Source organism: Macrobrachium nipponense, chromosome 4, assembly GCF_015104395.2.
Source record: "Macrobrachium nipponense isolate FS-2020 chromosome 4, ASM1510439v2, whole genome shotgun sequence".
NCBI classification, from domain to species: Eukaryota; Metazoa; Arthropoda; class Malacostraca; order Decapoda; family Palaemonidae; genus Macrobrachium; species Macrobrachium nipponense.
The window spans coordinates 34,882,198-34,901,491 of NC_061100.1; the positions used below are offsets into that span (position 1 = coordinate 34,882,198).

General features: G+C 42.3%; 1 protein-coding gene across 1 annotated transcript in view; it reads left to right on the top strand.

The window, feature by feature from the left end:
* The window catches only part of LOC135211334 (protein EFR3 homolog cmp44E-like), a 171,584-nt gene that overhangs the window by 136,457 nt on the left and 15,833 nt on the right, over positions 1–19,294 (top strand). Inside the window, exons 12-15 of the mRNA XM_064244650.1 lie at positions 1,162–1,254; positions 1,656–1,828; positions 3,352–3,583; positions 6,880–7,013. Of these exons, the coding sequence (XP_064100720.1) occupies positions 1,162–1,254; positions 1,656–1,828; positions 3,352–3,583; positions 6,880–7,013 (632 nt within the window). The remainder of the gene's footprint in view (positions 1–1,161; positions 1,255–1,655; positions 1,829–3,351; positions 3,584–6,879; positions 7,014–19,294) is intronic.

Sequence of the window (19,294 nt, forward strand, 5' to 3'; positions counted from 1 at the left end):
GGGCTCCTTCTCATCATAGTCAAATACCCTTGTAACCCTCATGCTGTACTTGAGGCTAAACAGTGTTTAGCCGATTTTCTTCTGTGTTACCTATCATCCTGGACCACCTTTCAGTAAGTATGCTATTTATTTAAGGGGTATAAAAATGTTTAACCATGCCTTGATAGCTTGGGATAAGAAACTCAAAGCAGTTTTTGTCTATTTTTTTAGTCTGTCAGTTCTGTATCTTGATACTCCAATCTAAACCTGTTCTTTGATCTCTGAACTCTTTTTCATTATAAGATCTGTAAAAGGGGAAACAGAAAAACTTTAATAACATTCCCACCTAGCACTCCACAATTCAGTCCAGTTACCTGACAAAACCCCACCAACATTAACTTTGTGTATGGATGATTTCAGTTAACCTTACATATTCATTGGGAATGTCATAGTGATTCTGTACAAAGCCTTCTCATAATCAACAGAAACCATCAGAAGGTGATGTTAAAATTCCATACATTGCTTAGCAATATGTCTAAACACAAATACTTGATCTGTGTAATTCATGCTTTCTCTAAAACCAACTTGTTCATCTTTGAACATTTAGTTACTTTTTATAAAGTGCAATCACTGGATATTGATACAGAAATTGTCTGATTTTCCTTTTGGGGCTAATATAATACATTAAAAACCATAGGTATGCCAGACAATCTAATGTGCAAGGTAGAATTTTAAAGTACAAACAGCAGAAGGATTGGCTATTAATATCTAAAATGTGCCAGCAAAGAGCAAGGTTAGTTATAACATGGTCAATTCTCGTAATGTTAAATAATGGACAATGTACTTACATATAGCATAGTAGAAATTTCAGAAACCCAAGGTTAAAATTGACCTTTGTAATATACTGCAGTATTTTTATCTGTCCTCTAAAAATTTGCTTAATGTTGAAAGAATTTCAATTCCTGTCATGAATTACCTCAATCATACTAAACATGGGTGAAAAGGAAGAAGGGAGACTAATGGGGAGATGGGTATAAGGTTATGTGATAAAATGAAAGACACTGAATAGTAATACGAGTTAATTAGATCACCATCAACGATATTGGTGAGAGTAAATACGTAATACATATGTAGGAATTCAATATTTTTCTATTTTGCAACACCTGTTCTGATTATTTTCAGGTCCCTGGTAGTGACAGAGTTGATGATGGTGAATCACCACGCCCAGAGGCAGAAGTCAAGTTACAGCATTTACTTTTGAAATCTCTTTTGAAGGTTGGTCATCTTTTCCCATTCTCGATGCTCTTCATTTTTATAGCATATTTGCCATGATTTGGTGTATTGTTGAGGATCAGACTTTTGGTTTATATTTTCTTTAAAAACTAATGAAAGTTCCTTTATTATTTGTCAAGTCCTCCTTTCAATCAGTTTGTGGGGCATTTAAAAGCTACTTAAAAAGGCTTATGATTTTTGTGATTCTCTCATATTTGGGTACAATAATATTTTCAAATGTATCTCAGTCTTAATGGAAGACTTTTCTTAACTTGAAATGAAATGAAAAATATTATTATTAATTGTTCAATTTGTAAGGCTCGCCAGTTGTTTTAAACTTTTACAAGTTATGAGCAGCTTTTTTTTTTCTTTAATAGAAATAAACACTATACATATTGTTTCAGGTGGGAACAAAATACACAACAGCTCAATATTCTACCACATTTGCCCAGTCATTCTTGGTGAGATTGATGCGACTGTCAGTATCAAGTAATGCCGATGTGCGGCTTATTGTTCAGCAGATCCTACACACTTTGATTGATCGTCATCAGAATACTGACAAACTAATGAAACCAACGTAAGTTATACATTTACCAAGTATATTATTTTGTTTTTGAATTTTCAACATTGAAATATAAATTTTGTAATTATTCTTTTTAAAAAATGCAACTAAAATCAGTGTAAACAAATTTACATTCTTACTGCAAAGACACTACACTTGTGAAAACAGCTTTAGCCATCTCATTTTGAGAAAAAGATTTTGTATCTTTCTTAGATAGTGACCCCTAACAGAGTTCAGGGGTATTTATATAGGGCTAATATTATTTCTTGGGGGTCATTATCTTTATGATATTTTTACAGTCTTTAGTTATGTTTTTACAGTAATCCCCAACAGGCTTGTACCAAACATGCTGCAAAGGTGGAGACATACCGGGTTAAAACCCTTGGGGGTCACTATATAGGAAAGATCCAAGAATTTTTCATTAAAACTTAGAAATTGTATTTTGTCTATACCGTACAGTGGTCCCCCGTATTCACAGGGAATGAGTACCGGACCCCCCTTGAATAGTTAGAACCTGCGAATAGTTGAATCCCCTATAAAAATGCTTAAAACCTCCTATTTTGTTAGTTAAAACTAAAAAAAAAATGCTAAAAAATTTTAATACCTGTTTTTTTAAATAGTTTCATCACAAAAAGTGCATTTTATGAAATTAATAAAAAAAAAAGCCAGGAATTTGTGGACATTTCTCATAGAAAAATACCGCAAATAGGTGAATTTTCCATGAATAATGGGGGAAATGTTCCAGAGAGAAATCTGCGAATCCGGAGAACGCGAATACGGGGTCCACTGTACAGAAAACCCACATTTCACTGTCTCTACACTACAGGAAACCAACGTTTTTATCTCAATACATCTGATATTTCATTAAAACTCTACGTAGTCCAGAGAACTCACTTCCTTCAAAGGCTTCCAAACTGAACAAAACAATACATATAAGCATTATAGAGAATTGTGATGATGATTCTTTCTTAACATTTACTCTCTGGACTATGTTTTATCCTTTATATGGGTTAGTGCTTGCATTTAAGCTCCACCTATTTAAGGCTTTGGATTTTTCAGTCCCTGCATATTTCCAAAACTTTACTTTAGATTCCATTCAGTTTAGACATTTGTACTTTAATCCTGTTTTCACTAAAGAATATATTCTACATATATTGCTTTCCCTGATTAACTGCACCATATATCAAATGATTCTCAATACAATACATGTTAGGAAAGAAAGTCCCCCTTTTGATTCTCAAAAGCTACCAGCACAATGGTGCTGTACCTCCTAACTCAGTATCAGATTAAACTACCTTATGCAATCATCTGTTTTTTGTGGGAGGCCTTTGTTGATATATTCTAATATGTAATCTCAAGAGTTATTTTTTTTCCGTTAGAAATTTTCTATATGGGTATACTAAGGATAATGGATGAAAGTGAAATACTGTATGTATTCAGTGTTTCATAATGAGGGACCTTCAATACTACTGTAGTAAAACTTATACCATTTTAGTTTTGCCCGACAACATATACAATATACTCATAAATCTCCTCAGGCTGGAATTGACCAGACTTGGATTGACCATAGGAAAACCTGTAAGACAAGATGTTAACTTCTGGAAGAAGTCTGGAAATGAGCTGCTGTTGTCTATTCAGGAGAACTGTGAGTTTGCTAACAATAGACTCGCCAATATTGAAGCAATATATGCAACACTTATGCTCCTTGTGACAGAAATACGTTGTGATGATGTCATTGTGGACATTCTTCGAGTTCTGTTCTACATACAGGCAAGTTTATTATTTTATAATGGTTTGGTACTTCAATTAATATTGCATGTATCTATACCAATAATGTTCCTGTAATTTTTGGAGAGCTGGTAAATCTCCTAATGTAATTTGATAAAAATAATTCAAGATCAGATGTCCCTGGTGATGAGTGCTCATTCAAGGAGCACTACAAGCCATGTTAAAGGTACTTTGTAACTTCCCTTTATCTCCCAAATGCTTTCCATTCTTTTTCTTATCCCACTCAGCAGTCCAATATGTCTTTTTCATGCTTTAATTTTTTTATATTCATCAATGAACATATCTTCTTTCCGACCGTTATCCCTACATTGAGGGGTCAGTTGCCTGATGTGCCTTCTCCACTGCCTTCTGTCAAAACCATTATCAGGCATTTTATTGTTTGGCAAAGGGGTTTTATGACTGCATGCCCTTGCTGTTATCAACCTCAGTTATTGGCAGTGCGCCTAGCCTTTTACTAAAAATTACGACTGCAAGGCAGCAGTTTCCACAGTTATTGGCAGTGGGCCTAGCCTTTAACAAAAAAGTGAGACTGAAAGGCAGCAGCTGTCCTTTTATTGATCATCTAGGAACATGTAATTCTGGTCAAATGTAAGGGTAGGATTTTGACGGTTATCTAGTTGGAGGCATAAAATTATTTTTGGCTATATTTAGCCATTTATGATTGTAAGTAAAATTTGTTGTATCTTTGGTCATGACTCATTAAATAAAAATCATTACAAAGCACTGAACATGCAGTGAACTGTATTACTGCAAGGAAATTTTGTGGTAAAATTTGTTGGTAGTGTAATTGGAAAATTACCCTGTAAAAAGTTACTATGTGTTATATTTACATATAAACAACAACATTCATTTAACACAGTACCATGACAAGCAATTAAATTGTTATTATGTAGCAAAAGGTAGCAGAAAGACCACTGCTCATAGTGTACCATGACAAGATCTTCATTGAGGACATTGTCTATATGCTGTAAAATTTTAGAAGATTGGTGCCCAACAAGGATCATCACTGAACCCTTACTATTTACTGTAATAACTGAGGAATATACAAAGCTGTGCATGATTGTTGTTAGATGATTTATTCAGATGTTCTGGTGTTATAAGAAGACTTAGAGGAAGTGTTACTAGAAAGATTTAAAAGATTGGAGTGTGAAATAGAGAATAAATGACTAGAAAGCAAAGAAAGCAAAACCAAGGTTGTGTAACAACAAAGAAAGCCAAGGAAAAGTGAAGTTAGTAAAATGGACATGGTGTAGGAATACCATATTGCAGAGCATACTGAAGATAAAGGATAGCCCACATTGTACAGCATACTTTAGATTAAGGATAGTCACAGCAGGTGTTTATTACTGAAAAGTTTAAATGGAGAAAGGGATTTCTCATATTCAGCATGTACAAGAGGAGCTAATAGTGAAGAAATGGTGGAGATGGGTTATATTATGGTACAGAGGACCTCTTATAGGGGTTTGAACTTTTGTGTAACCTAGATGACATACTAACCTGTGAGGCAAAAATTAAAGAGGCAGCAAAAAATAAGAAAAAATAACAACATATTTGATGGTAGAAATAGATTACTGACTGTGAATAAGAGTATCTTAATGGAAAACAGTAAAAAAAAAATTATGAGTCCTTTGTAAAACCTGTGCTTAGGTACTTGGCAGGTATTGGAATTTACAAAGAAACTAAAACATTTTGAAAAGGTGCACTAATTACAAAATGTTGAGATATGTGGCTGAAGTGGCCTGGGAACTTTATATCACAATTTAGAAAGTGAATGACATTTAGTTTCAGAGGCTGAAAAATATATTGAAATCTCAGAAATTGTGCTGGTATGGACAAGCAATATAAAGGGAAGGGAATCAGTTATTCAGTAAAGTGGTAAACTCAGAAGTGTCCAAATGTCAATGTGTGGAAAGTCCAGTCCATAGAGAAAGGGTATAGAAAAGGACCTAAACCAGATGGGAATTCTAGATGAGAATTCAGGCTGTAAGTGTACAACAGACTTATAAATTGGGCAGTCAAAATTATTGGAAATATGCCACCACAGAATGTTATCTTTTCAGTGACTCTAGAACTGGTATAGAATGCTAACAACACTATTGTCATAAAAAAAAGGAGGTTTTTACCCCACAATTATATGAAGCAGTTGCAAGTGTTGCAATATATTGAATACCTGCTCATGTTCATATTAAAATTAAATAAGATACATACTGATAAAGCAGCCATAGCTGCAACTACTGTGACAAGATAAAAAACAGCCATTCCTGTCAGTGAGTACTTAACATCTTTAACTTACAACCTATTATCTTTAAAAAAGGGTAGATTTTATGGATTGGTGAATCTGATAAAAAATTAAATTACATCAAACCCACTGTTGGTTTATGGCAGTCTTCAAAACAACAAGAGCACCAGTTAGAGTAATTCTATCCTGTCTTCAAACTGGTCACTCACCCAACCCATGTTTATTTGTGAAGAACACACAGTAATTACCATAAGGGGGTTAGTGTTGTCATTGCACCTCATGTGGTGTACAATAGGCATTACTTAAGGTTCAGTGCAGCATAACTTCAACCCCTAGCTGCAACCCCTTCCACTCCTTTTACTGTACCCCCATCCATTATTCTCTCTCTTTCACCTTACTTTCCACCCTCCTAACAATTGCTTCAAAGTGCAACTAGTACAAGGTTTTCCTCCTTGTATACCTTTTAACCCTTTTACTGTCAATTTTCGTTTCAGCGTTGAATGACCTCATAGGTCCCAGTGCTTGGCCTTTGGCCTGAATTCTATATTCTATTCTATAACCCATAATAATAAACCTGTATGCATTTGCAAGTCCATAAAAACAGTTGAACATATTTTAAGTGAATGTCAAAATTTCAGCCAACAGAAAATGTAAATTTTTGGAAACAAATCAGTTATGGAATTTTTTTTTAAATCTCAAAAAAAATTTTATTCATCTAACTATCAAAATTTCATGAAAACTGCAATGTGAAATTAAACTTTTATTGTGAAAAACGAAATATTTTGGCCTGCCACATGAGTCTTTAAGTGTTTTGACCGAATGATCTGGTGAAATTACCTGATAATACTGTAGTATATTATAAATAAATAATAATAAAGAAAACTCATCAGACATCTAGTCTAGTCATGATCAGTGAAAGATGTGCAATTTTGAAAATGGAATTAACATAGTTATAATAATTTTACAGGAATGAATTTACATATATGAAGTGTACTGAAAACCAATGTAGAGTATCATTTATCAATATTTTTCCCTTTAGAACACAGCTCAGAGTGGGAAGGTTAATGCAGTGGCTTCCATTCAACTCCACGCTATGGTTGCTGCTGTCATGGTTGTTATTTCTCACATGGTTCCAACGCTCAAGGACCATGTTGGTGCTGTAATAAAGAAAAGGTTAGTATCAGTACTCTATGTAGTAAGGCACTACTGAACAGTTCTGAGCATCATTGCTATTTAAGGGGGCCGGCCGGAACCCCTATATATGGTGGTATAAGGCGAAAAATGCAAAGTCATGAAAAAATTCATGGAGCTTCATATGGCAATTGAGAATACGTATACGAAATATTTCGTCAAAATTCCTCTTACTTTCGTAGTTACAGGGTAATTAGTTATCGTAACTCAATAAGCCTAAAACATGGATCCGTACAAAAAAATGCAATATTTCTTCTATTATCGTAAATTTTGATAATTATTGTCAAAGAAATTGGGAGAAATGGCATCTGTAGACATTCCCCGAGTCGAGAAGGAGACTTCAGGCTCAGGTACCAAGTCCAGTCCTGATTTAGTGCGATCACAGACTTCAAGTAGTCTACACGTTCCATTTCACCTCTGCCATTCGCCCGCTTTTACATATGTTTATGTATGTTTCGGCAAGAATTTCATCATGCCAATGAGGAAAAGACAAGGAAAACATCTCGCTAACATACAGACGAAGAAAAATCGCTCAAGTATTATTACAGAATATCATAATATATGCGTAGTTAGTGAAGAGAGAGGGGAGGGTTGCATAGTAACGCCCCCGTCTTGCTTGACAGCACACGTCACACTATGCCCAAGACTACGATCTTTGAGCAAAGAGATCTTCATTTATGATAAATAACAAAGTTTTGGTTTTTCAATACCCAAAATGGAATATGAAATTCATAATAATCATGATTTATTAAATTGTCTTTGTAAAAAAAAGAGTACGCCTTCGAGTTTCACCTCTTGACATTCTCTTCCATTTTACGTTTGTTTATCATTGTTTCGGGCAAGAATTTCATCATGCCAAAGAGGAAAATACAAGGAAAACATCTCGCTAACATACAGAAGAAGAAAATTCGCTGTAATAAGCCGAGTTATTGAAGGGGAGAGAGAGAATTGCGTAGGAAGGAGTGCCCCATCTTGCCTCAAGCAGTGCCCCAGGCTGCGATATATGAGCAAAGGGATCATCATTTATGATTAAATTATGATAAATAAAATAGTTGTTCCGATACGTAATACAAACCCTCGGTCCTTTAACAATAGGAAGGTAACTAGCGGCAGCTGGGACGGTCGTAAGCTTCGAACAAGGGGAGAACGGTAGTTAACTGCTTGTCCGATCGTGCGCGCGCCCGCGCGCCCGAGAGGTGAAGAATCACTTTTGCTTTCGGCCGCGGGTGTGAAGGACGTGTTCGTCATCGCTCTCTGCCCGTTTCATCGTCGTATGCTTTGTTTATATTGTGTTTTCTATTAATGGTTTGTTTGATCTTGAAAATGAAACTGTAAGTACACTGTTTTCATTTTCATTACTTAATTATGAATCAACATGGAGCTATCGCCGTAGAGGCGGCGATTTCCGCTCTTTTCATGAAATTGAATTGAATTATGTCTCGGTGCCGAGGGCGGGCGCACTCGCGCCGAGTCATGTATTTTGGGCGAAAGTGTGTAATTGAAAGATGTAAGTACTCTTTTTCATTATATTTTTGCCCTGTGCCTCTTATTTTGTATGAATAGAATGCAATGAAAGTGGATTCGCAATGCAGTTTTCTTTTCATTTTCATTTATTAATTGCATCAAATTTAATTTTGGATCAATTTCCGCTCTTACCCGGGAATTAATCCTTACGATTTATTGCTGTGAAAGTGAAATCGCAAGTGCAGTATTGTTCATTTTCATATATATTTATGATAGCATCATATTATTATGGATCAAGTTTCCGCTCTTACCCGGGAATTGATCTTTCCCCCTTTAAGTTCTATGAAGTGAATCGCAAGTGCAGTATTCTGTTTCATTTTCATATTACTTTTCACTGCTGTGCGGGGGTAGGGGAAGCGAAGGTCTGCCAGGAAGTCGTCGGAAAGCTCTCCCGCGACTCCCTTGGTATCCGATTCTTCGTCTTCTTTCCTGCCCCCCCGCTCAGCTTCCTCGTATTTTGTATTTGGGGTCTTCCTTCCGTTCGGGGTGGGCATGTCCTCCCCACCGTGCGTGAGGGAACCCCTCTTACTAATCTGTCTGTGCTACCGCAGGTGCTACATCCGTGGGAGACGACCTTGGACAGGTATGGGCCACTGCGGCTGCAGGGCGTGCCTAGCATCCACGATCTGCTGCAGCGTCTAGCGAGGTCTGGGGCGGTGACCTTGGAGCGGTCTGCACTACAACCTTCACGGCCGCTTATGCTGCTTCCCCCCCCCCCCGCTGGTCTACACTCCCCATGCTGTGTCGGTGACGCCGTCTGCCGCTTCTAGGGCCGGTCGCCGCCGTACCGAGGAGGGGTATGCCGCCGCCGCCTGTGTTTTCTTCGTGTTGCCTGCCCCAGACTTCCGCTGTTCCAGCAGCTCGCCCCTGGACCGGCCGCCAGTACCAGGTTCCCGCTGGCTGCCGATGATTCTACGAGGCGATGGCTGGGCCTGCCGTACCTGTCGCTGATGTGGTTCCCGCTACTGGCTTGGCTGTCCCTTCTGTGTTTACCGCTGCCGCTGTTCCTGCCGCTCCTGAGCTGGTTGCTGTTCCTGTCGCTCCTGGTTCCTGCGCTGTCCATGCTGGTCCTGCCCATGGTGTGTCCTTCCCCAGTCCCAGGTCCTTCCGGACAGGTGCAGTCGGGCCGTGTTGCTTCGGCAATAGGCCCGACTCCGCCTGGATGGAGGACCTGACGACTGTCCTGCGTGAGCTGACGAAGAAGAGGAAGGTGTCATCTTCGTCTTCGTCTGCTGCTGCCTCTTCTCCTTCGACTTCTAAGGCCCATAAGCCGAAGAAGAAGAAGGCTGCCTCTCCCCCCTAAGAAGTCTCCTTCGGGAACTTCTAAGGGCCCGTCCCACCTCGGTGGGACGGGGGTCCTTCTGCTGGTCCTCCTGCTCCTTCGGGAGCGAGGGGGGACCCCGTCTTCCACCCCTTCCGTAAAGGAAGAGATATGACGGGGTACCAGAGGGAGTATCGGTTAGCTCTGGTACTTCCTCGCCTGGTGCTAGCGGCGATGCCGCTACGCCAGGTTCCGGCTCGGTCTCTCGTTCGCGGGAGATCCTGAGTGTACGCTCTCCCTTGGGAGACCGTGCAGCCAAAGTTTCGGCGCCAGAGTTCGCTCGGCGCCAAGACCACGGCATGGAGCAGAAGGCTGGCGAGAACCGCCTCAGGTGGACTCTCGCCAGGCCAGCGGCCGCTCTCGCAGCGACCAGCTGGTAACCGGGTTTTTGTTTTCCCCCTAAGAAGATTCCATCGGGAACTTCGAAGGGCTCGTCACACTCCGGTGTGACGGGGGGGTTCTTCTGCTGGTCCTCCTGTTCCTTCGGGAACGGGGCCCCGTCTCCCCTTCTGAGAAGAAGAAGAAGACGGGGACCAGGGTGTGCTGGCTACCGCTGGTACACCCTCGCCTGGTCTTGGCAGCTCTGCTGCTAAGCCAGGTACCGGCTCGGTTTCTCGTCCGCGAGAAGTTCCGAGTGTACGGTCTCCTTCGGGTGACCGTGCAGCCAAGTTAAGACGCCTGAGTTCGCTCAGCGTCATGACCCAGGCACGGAGCAGAAGACTGTCGAGAGCCGCTCAGGTGACTCTCGCCAGGCCAGCGGCCGCTCTCGCAGCGACCAGCCGGTACCATCGGTTTGGGATGGACGTGACGGTCTCTGACCGGCCACGGGTTTGAGGCTGGGAAGAGGTCCCCCAGGTCCCCTCGACCACCGACGGTACCAGCCTCGGCTGGTACCAGCGGTTTGACGTGCCGCGAGGACGCTCACCCGGTCTCACCGCGAAAGTGAGCTATGCAGGTCACCTGACCGCCGCTCCCACAGGGACCGGGCGGATACGATGACCAGCAGCAGCTCGTCTGACGCACGGGACCGGGCGGCCAGGCCTGCAGATCGATCCCCACCGCGGGTTGGTGATCGGCTGCAGCCCCCCACGTACGCTGGTCCTGCCAGCGAGCGGGGGGGGAGGGGGGGGGGGGGGAGGGGGGGGGGGGGAGCGTCAGGTCTGTCTCTCCACTACCTTCAACTTCCTCGGGCTACACCGGGAAGAGCGAGGTAGCTAGGAGTGATCGTGAGAGGTGCGCCGCTCACATCCCGTCACGACGCCGCACGTGCCACGTATGGTCTTAGGCACCAACCAGGACGTACGCGCACAAGTGGGATTGGAGGCGACCGTCAGGGGAGGGGGGGAGGGGGGGTGGGGGTTAGCGTCAGTTCTCTCTCTCCGTACCTTCAACTTCCTCGGCATACGCCAGGAAGACCGAGGTATATAGGAGTGGTCGTGAGAGATGCGCCGCTCACGATCCCGTCACGACGCCGCACGTGCCAGGTATGGTCTTAGGACCAGCCAGGACGTACGCGCAAGTGATTGGAGGCAAACCGTCAGGGATCTGTTGCTGGTCCTTCTTCTGAAGGAGGAGGGTCTTGGGAGCGCTCTTGTTGGAGGGACTGGTGGTCCGACTCCTCAAGACGCTGTAACTTCCGAGATTCAGAGTAACTTTGCCCAGGTATTGCACTGATTCGTCAGCACAACGACCTGGGGGAAGGATCGCTGCTCCCACCAGCAGAGCCCATGTCACTGCTCGAGTCGTTTTGGGCCCGAGAGGGACCCAAACCGACGGTGGGTTTGCCGCGATCGTGGAGCTTGCCTGATTCTGTCTTCGAACCAGAGTCTCTCGTCTCCGGACAAGAAGGCTCTCTCAGTTCTGCCGGTCGATCAAGCTACTTCCACCTCCTCTTACTGCGACAGCGGCGTTTCTACGTGGCTTCGGACACCATATTTAAATACTCCTTTCGGTCCTCCTGAGAGGTTTCGACCTCGACGAGGACTGGAATGAGTCAGAGGACGGTATCGGCTCTCTCCTGTCAGGTGTCGATCAGCCCCACCCAGACGACGTTCACAGTGGCGGCAGACCCTTACCTACAGTGAGAGTTCGTAACCCTCCTCGGGAAAACGTTTTCTCCTGACGATACGTTTTCCCAGACTCTGAGAGGCCATCGCTGCAAGGCGATGGCTGCTCCTACTCTTCTCCAACTGCTAGTTCCACTGGGAAGGCGAGCGAGTATCCAATTCCTCTTCCATTCCCTCTCTCCTTATGGCTACGAGGGAAAGGGGAGGGATCCTACAGAGATTTCTCTGTAGATTCCACGTTGGGGACTGCGCTACGGGGGGACCTTCGGGTCCTACCTGACGTAAGCCCGGTCGTTGAGGAGGGATCCTGCCCCCATTCTCGATTTCTACGGGAATCGAGAGGACCACCAGCGATATCGTTTGACGAATTCGGTGGGGGTTTCGCAGACTGCTTAGAATTCTACGGAATTTCTAGCGCATTCAGAGTGTTAGAGTTTCTTACAATCTCCAAAAACACTAGGCGAGACCACGGTCCAAAGTGAGCGAGACGAGAATCCCCGATATGTTACACGATAATCGCGGAACCTCGCCTGATGCTCGAATTCCTGGGAATTTCTAGCAGTTAGGAAGAAGACTGCTGCTGAAAGAAGACTATCTCACAATAGGCGACCAAAACCTGGAATAGAGAAGAACGGACGGGACTTATCCAGTTGGGCTTGAAACCATCGTATCTAGTATTGTTCAACATTGAAGCTTTCATTAGATGGAGGTAAGACTCTTCTACTCTTTGATAGATGGACCGACGGTGGTCGATCCCAATCTTATTTTGTTTTCTTGAAGGAAAGAATTTAGGATGGAGATCGTTGTTCAGAATCCTACAAATATACTACGTATATTAACCTCGCGACATGATTCTGCTAAGCAGTTGAATGGTCCGAGGGGGTAGGCGCATATCCTGGTTATTCTACGGATTGCGACTAGACGAAAAGTATTATAATTGAACTGCAACCCGGGTTGCCTGCAACCTCCCAGGAGTTTCCAGTTTCAATTTTATATACTTATGGTGTTGTCACAACAACACCATTTAAGCTTTTATATTTACCGAAATTCGTTTCGCTTAAATATAATTGCTCGAGCATATCTTTTTATGCTCGGTGGTTCTAGCCGAACGCATTCCTTCGTGGAAAGGATTACTTGGCAACTCAGGATGACGAGTCAGCGACAGCTACTGCGTATTGAATTGCCCGAGGCATTTCAGTATCAGCTGCCGCTTTGAGGTAGACTGTTGTTTATGTCTTTCTCACCTGCTTTGATTGAATAACAACCGTATCTCTGCCCAACAATCACGGACTTAAGTCTCTGATTAACGGGGATTCTTGCATACATGAATGACCATCTACTGCTGATGACGCTAGTATTCATCGTCTTCGGATTGCGAGAATTTTAAACAGAGATATCTATTCGACTCTCATCTTTCTGTTTACCGCACGGTAACAGAATTCTGTAATAGTCTCTTGCTGCATCGTATCTCGATAATGCGAATGATTTTTGCGGAATCTGAGTTTGTCCTCAAAAATATCTTGTATTGCGGAGGTGTGCAATTGTTCATTGTTCACCCCGGATTAGCAGATGTATTGAAAGACATCGCCTACTCCCACACCTGCCAGCTCTACTTCCAAACGTTCAGCCCATGAGAAGCAGTTATTCAGGCGCTCCTCCCCTGTGTTTCATTACTGAAGAACGCCCCGCTTTCATTGCACAACGGACAGCAATGAAATGGCGGTTAGCGTTTTCAGTCATTTGTAAGCATAGGTTTAGAATCTTGAGATTCCTTCTCTCGATTCAGCTGGAAGACGTAGGTTGCATTCATTGCCTACCTTCGTTCTTTCAACGTCACATAGTGTTGTTTCTCCTTAAGCTGAGATTCAACGTCTATGAGATTTTTCTTGCCATCAGGGACCTCGGTCTTTTGAAGGCAATTGACTTTCGCCTTTTGAGCTTATGCATTAAGAGAATCATCGCCGCGCCGTCCGGCATCGTGACTAACAAATATTTTATTTGTTTGGTCTCTCAGCATAACTCTTTAAAGGGCGAAGGTCACGTGACTTACCCGGATGCTTGGACAACTTGCCTTTACTGATTCCGAACCAGTCAGTCGGCAGCTGTCCAGAGCGCCCCCGAGTCAGTTACTAACTATGCTGTTGGCACTTAGTTCGGTTGTTCCAGAGCAATCATTACTTCGCTTAATAGCTTGTCAGTATGAGTACTGTACATAACCAAAGTCGAGAAGAGGGATAGGTCATACACTATCCCTTCTTTTCGTCTTAGGTAAACTGCATGACTTCTCTTGAGAAGTCAAGCACAAAGGGATGGGGATTTGTGACGCTCGATTTTGTACCGATCTTCGTAGCGAAGACTCAGAACCCTTCGGTAACTGACGATTGGTTCGAGTCCTTCACAATACCCTCCCTAATGGACTTCACCGCCTCCGATACGAAGGCTATGCTGCTTTGTCCTGTGAAGGCGCGACGGAGCTGTCTGAAGAAACTCGACACCCAGGATGAGTGTGGACGCCTCTTCATCATTCTCTCGCGTTCCGCAAGAACTTCTCCGTGGCGCAGGTAATGAAGGCAGGCGCGCCCTGGTCCAACCGGACCGCATGCACCTCCTTCTACCTTCGGGATATTGCCCACAGTTCCTTGGATCTTTTTCCTTGGGAACCGTGGTGGTTGCTCAACACGTTGTGTAGTTAACCCAGACCCTCGCAGGCTGAACAGCATCGAGTCCTGGTGTGACCGTAAGAATGGATGAGGAATGAGAAGTGTGACTGGCTCCTCTTCCCATCTTTTCTCTTACCCTCTAACTCTGGTAGAGGTCACGGTCGTCACTCTGCGTGGGTAAGGACGAGATGCAAGGTGAGCTACTCAATAGAGCACCATCCCTATCCCTTTCAGTAGGGATAGGAGTAAATATCCACCACTTCCTCCAACAAGGGGGAGGAAGTGGATGCCAATTTGAGACAAACCCATCATTTTATGATTGTCTCTTGCAAACAGGAACAAGTTCTTGCTTGCTGGTACGAAGAGATACGCTTGCCTCTCTCTTAGTACTTGACCCAGAGGTCTGACCATTGATCCTGCGGTGCACACCCCGATCAATCGGACAGAGGTTTGGATCCCTCCCTTGCTCTTACGACCAGGGAGGCACACCAGGGTTGGACGAACACCAGTCTGTTCACCAAAAAGACTCAGATTCCTCCCACCAAGAAGTGAGTCTTCCTATTGTTAAAGGACCGAGGGTTTGTATTACGTATCGGAACAAATGACAATTTGTCGAAAATTGCATTTTTCCTAACTATACAAACCTGAGGTCCTTTACATATAGTCCCACCTCATGCCACCCCTCACTCTGCAACTTTTTGCATGGGCCTAAAGCAAAAGTGATTCTTCACCTCTCGGGCGTCTGCTGGGGCGCGGCGCACGATCGGAACAAGAAGTTTCAAAAACTACAGATTTCTCCCCTTGTTTTTCGAAGCTTACGACCGTCCCAGCTGCCGCTAGTTACCTTCCTATTGTTAAAGGACCTCAGGTTTGTATAGTTAGGAAAAATGCAATTTTCGACAAATTGTCATATCATTGATATTTTGCAGCTTTTTTATTAAAGGATATGTACTATAATGTTAGAGAGAGAGAAACTTTGGTTTTTGCATTAAGTCTAAGCACAGTATAATTGGTTTTTGTAAGTGAAATGATATATGTTTCCTTAATATTTTAATTTTTTCATTAAAGGATATACCATACATAGTACTATGTACTATACATAAAATGTAGGCACAGAACAATGAACAAAGTTACGGAGGCCAAAGGTAGGAGATACTAAGAATAACAGTTGTCGGTTGGTGCATAATTTTGCAAAATGACTTTGAAATATTAGGATATTCTGGGATGATATTTTGAGGTATATTTATATTTGAACTGTCAAGTTTGGCAATGAACTGTTAAAATAGGCAGTTACAGGCATTTTAGGGGTTTATATAGCCTACTTAGTAACAGGAGTAGGAGAGTACTGTAATGTAAGGTTACTTTGGGATGATGTTTTGTGATGTATTTGTATTTGAAATAATATTAAATTGTTTTAGTATGATTATTTAAGGTATATTTTTGTTTTAACTATCAAATTAAGCAGTGACATGTTAAAATAGACAGTTATAAGAATTTTAGCTTAACTCTCTTATGCCGACTGGATGTATCTTACGTCGACATTTTTTGTCTCCCGTGTGCCGACTGGACGTATTTTACGTCGACTTACAAAAGTTTGTTTTAAAAATCGCGGAAAAATATTTATAGGCCTACCAGCCTAAAACTTTTGAATCACGCGCCTTAGGGGATGCTGGGAGTTTACGGATCAAGGTGTAGTTTTGTTTACAATCGTTACGCAGGCGCGCAAGCGCGAATTTCTTTCTTGCCGCACTAAAAAGTATCTGTGACACATCTCGGAAATTATTTCGTCACTTTGACATAATTTTTGTACCATTGTAAATTAGCCATTACATGAAGTATTATATATGAAAATGTGCGTATTTTTATGTAGAATACAACAATAAAATACTCATGATTGTAGCTTTTATCAGTTTTGAGATATTTTCATATAAATAACGATAATTGCCAAAATTTCAACCTTCGGTCAACTTTGACTCTACCGAAATGGTCGATAAACGCAATTGTAAGCTAAAACGCTTATATTCTAGTAATATTCAAGCATTTACCTTCATTTTGCAACAAATTGTTAGTCTCTAGCACAATATTTTGATTTATGGTGAATTTATGAAAAAAAATAACATTTTCTTTACGTCCGCGCGGTAACTCTTCCGAAAAAATCATACGTGCGATTGTGGTAATGTTTGCACCATTTTAAATTAGCCGTCACATAAAGTTTTATATACGAAAATGTGCGCAATTTCATTTAGAATACAACAAAAAATAATTGAAGGTTGTAGCTTTTCTCATTTTTGAAATACATATTTGCATATAAATCACGATAAATAGAAAAAAAACCACGTTCGGTCAACTTTGACTCTACCGAAATGGTCGAAAAACGCAATTGTAAGCTAAAACTCTTACAGTCTAGTAATATTCAGTCATTTATCTTCATCTTGAAACAAATTTGAAGTCTCTAGCAAAATATTTAGATTTATGGTGAATTTTAAAAAAATCTTTCCTTCCCTCTGCGCGCGGATTCTCCGCCACAAATCTCCGAAATGCGTACGTCCCATTCTCGGAATATTTGCTCCGTTTCATATTAGGCATTTCATAGAGTTTTATATATGAAAATGTGCGCAATTTCATGTAGAATAAAACGAAAAATATTTGAAGGTTGTAGCTTTTCTTATTTCTACAATAATTGCATATGAAAAATATATATAAAAAAATTCGACATTCGGTCAACTTTAACTCATCAGATATGGTCGAAAACTGCAATTTTAAGCTAATACTCTTACAGTATAGTAATATTCAATCATTTGTCTTCATTTTGAAAGAAATTGGAAGTCTCTAAGACTATATTTAGATTTATGGTGAATTTTTGAAAAAAATATTTGTTTACGTCCGCGCTTTACGAATTCGTGCATTATTTTGTGATAATATTTTCTCTGTGTTGCTTTTATCGTTTTACAAAGTGTTATATACCAAAATGATTGCAATTTAGTGTACATTACAACGAAAAAAAGTAACTTGTTACCTTTAACCGTTTTGCGCACAGCGTGATTTGAATACAATTATATATGAAATTTCGTTTTTGCGCTATCATATATCGCATTATTTATATATGATAATGATAATTTTTTTCATTTCTGATGGTTGCATACTAAACTTCAGCCAATGACAAAAAAAGGAGCCAAAAATGAACTCTTAATCTTGGAAACTAAGTGCGCTGTGATTTTTTGAAAAAAATATTTTTTCCGCTTCCGCGCTCACTCTGAAACACCTCCGGCACACGGGAGACAATTTTTTTTTTTACCGCTTTGGCGTAAGAGGGTTAAGGGGTATGTACTGGGTACTTGGCAGTTATAAGCCAGGTATAAGCATTTTTAGAGGCGATTTTTGCATTTCCGTAGCAGGTACAGTGGTGCTCAAATCTCATGTGACATGATTCTTTTTGTATCAACCAGTTTTTCAGACTCAATGTGACGTTGCCAAGTAGGGTTGAACTTTTTTTTTTTTTATTTCTATTGTCATACATGTCAACAAGTTTGCAAATTCACATAGCTTTATTTTCCTTATGGTTATATATGATTTCTATGCATTGGTATGATTCGTAATCTGTGTGATTTGAACTGATTTTTTTTAACGTTACTTAGTGCAAAGTGCGGTGTGATAAGGTTAGCGGTGCCATCAATGAAAGCACACTTAACATGCTCCTCAGACTGGTTAACATAACTACGTCTGCACCATTATGACAGTATAGTACTTAATAAGCTCAACAGTCATAAAAGCATTTTCAAAGTAGGCATATGAATTACAACCAGTTTTCTTTGAATGTTGAAGTTTATGCTATGTTTAAGCTGCCTGTATGTTGCCAAATGATTTATAGGCCTAAAAATATATCCTAAGCCTTCTGAAATGTAATCTGTTACTAATGTTGTTCCTGCCCGTGGTGTTGCTGCTCCAGTCGCAGGTCCTTCCGGACAGGTGCAGCCGGGCCATGTTGCTTCAGCAACTGCCCCGGCTCCATCCTGGATGGAGGACCTGACGACTGTCCTGAGGAAGCTGATGACGAAGAAGAGGAAAAGGAGGAAGGTGTCGTCGTCGTCTGCTGCCGCCTCTTCCCCTTCGACTTCCAAGGCTTCACAGCCGAGGAAGAAGAAGGCTGCCTCCTCCTCCCCTAAGAAGTCTCCTTTGGGAACTTCTAAGGGCCCGTCTCATTCCGGTGTGGAGGGGGTCTTCCGTTGGTCCTCCCGCTCCTTCGGGAGCGGAGCCCGTCTCTCCTTCCATAAGGAAGAAGAAGACGGGGACCAGAGGGGTACCGGCTAACACCGGTACCTCCTCACCTGGTGCTAGGGGCTCTGCCGCTACATCAGGTTCCGTCTTGGCCTCTCGTTCGCGAGAGGTACCAGGTGTACGGTCACCCGCGGGTGACCGTGCAGCCAAGGCTCAGGCTTCCGAGTTTGCTCGGCGCCAGGACCTAGGCACGGAGCGAAAGACTGGTGAGAGCCGCTCAGGTGACTCCCGCCAGACCAGCAATCGCTCTCATGGCGATCCGCTGGTACCCAGGGTTGATGTGACGGTCCCAGTTCGGCCGCGGGCTGAGGCAAGGAAGAGGTCCCCTCGGTCGCCGAGACCCGCTTCGGCCGGTTCCAGCGGCATGACGCGCCGTGAGGACAGGCCCCACTCCCACCGCGACAGCGGACTCTGCCG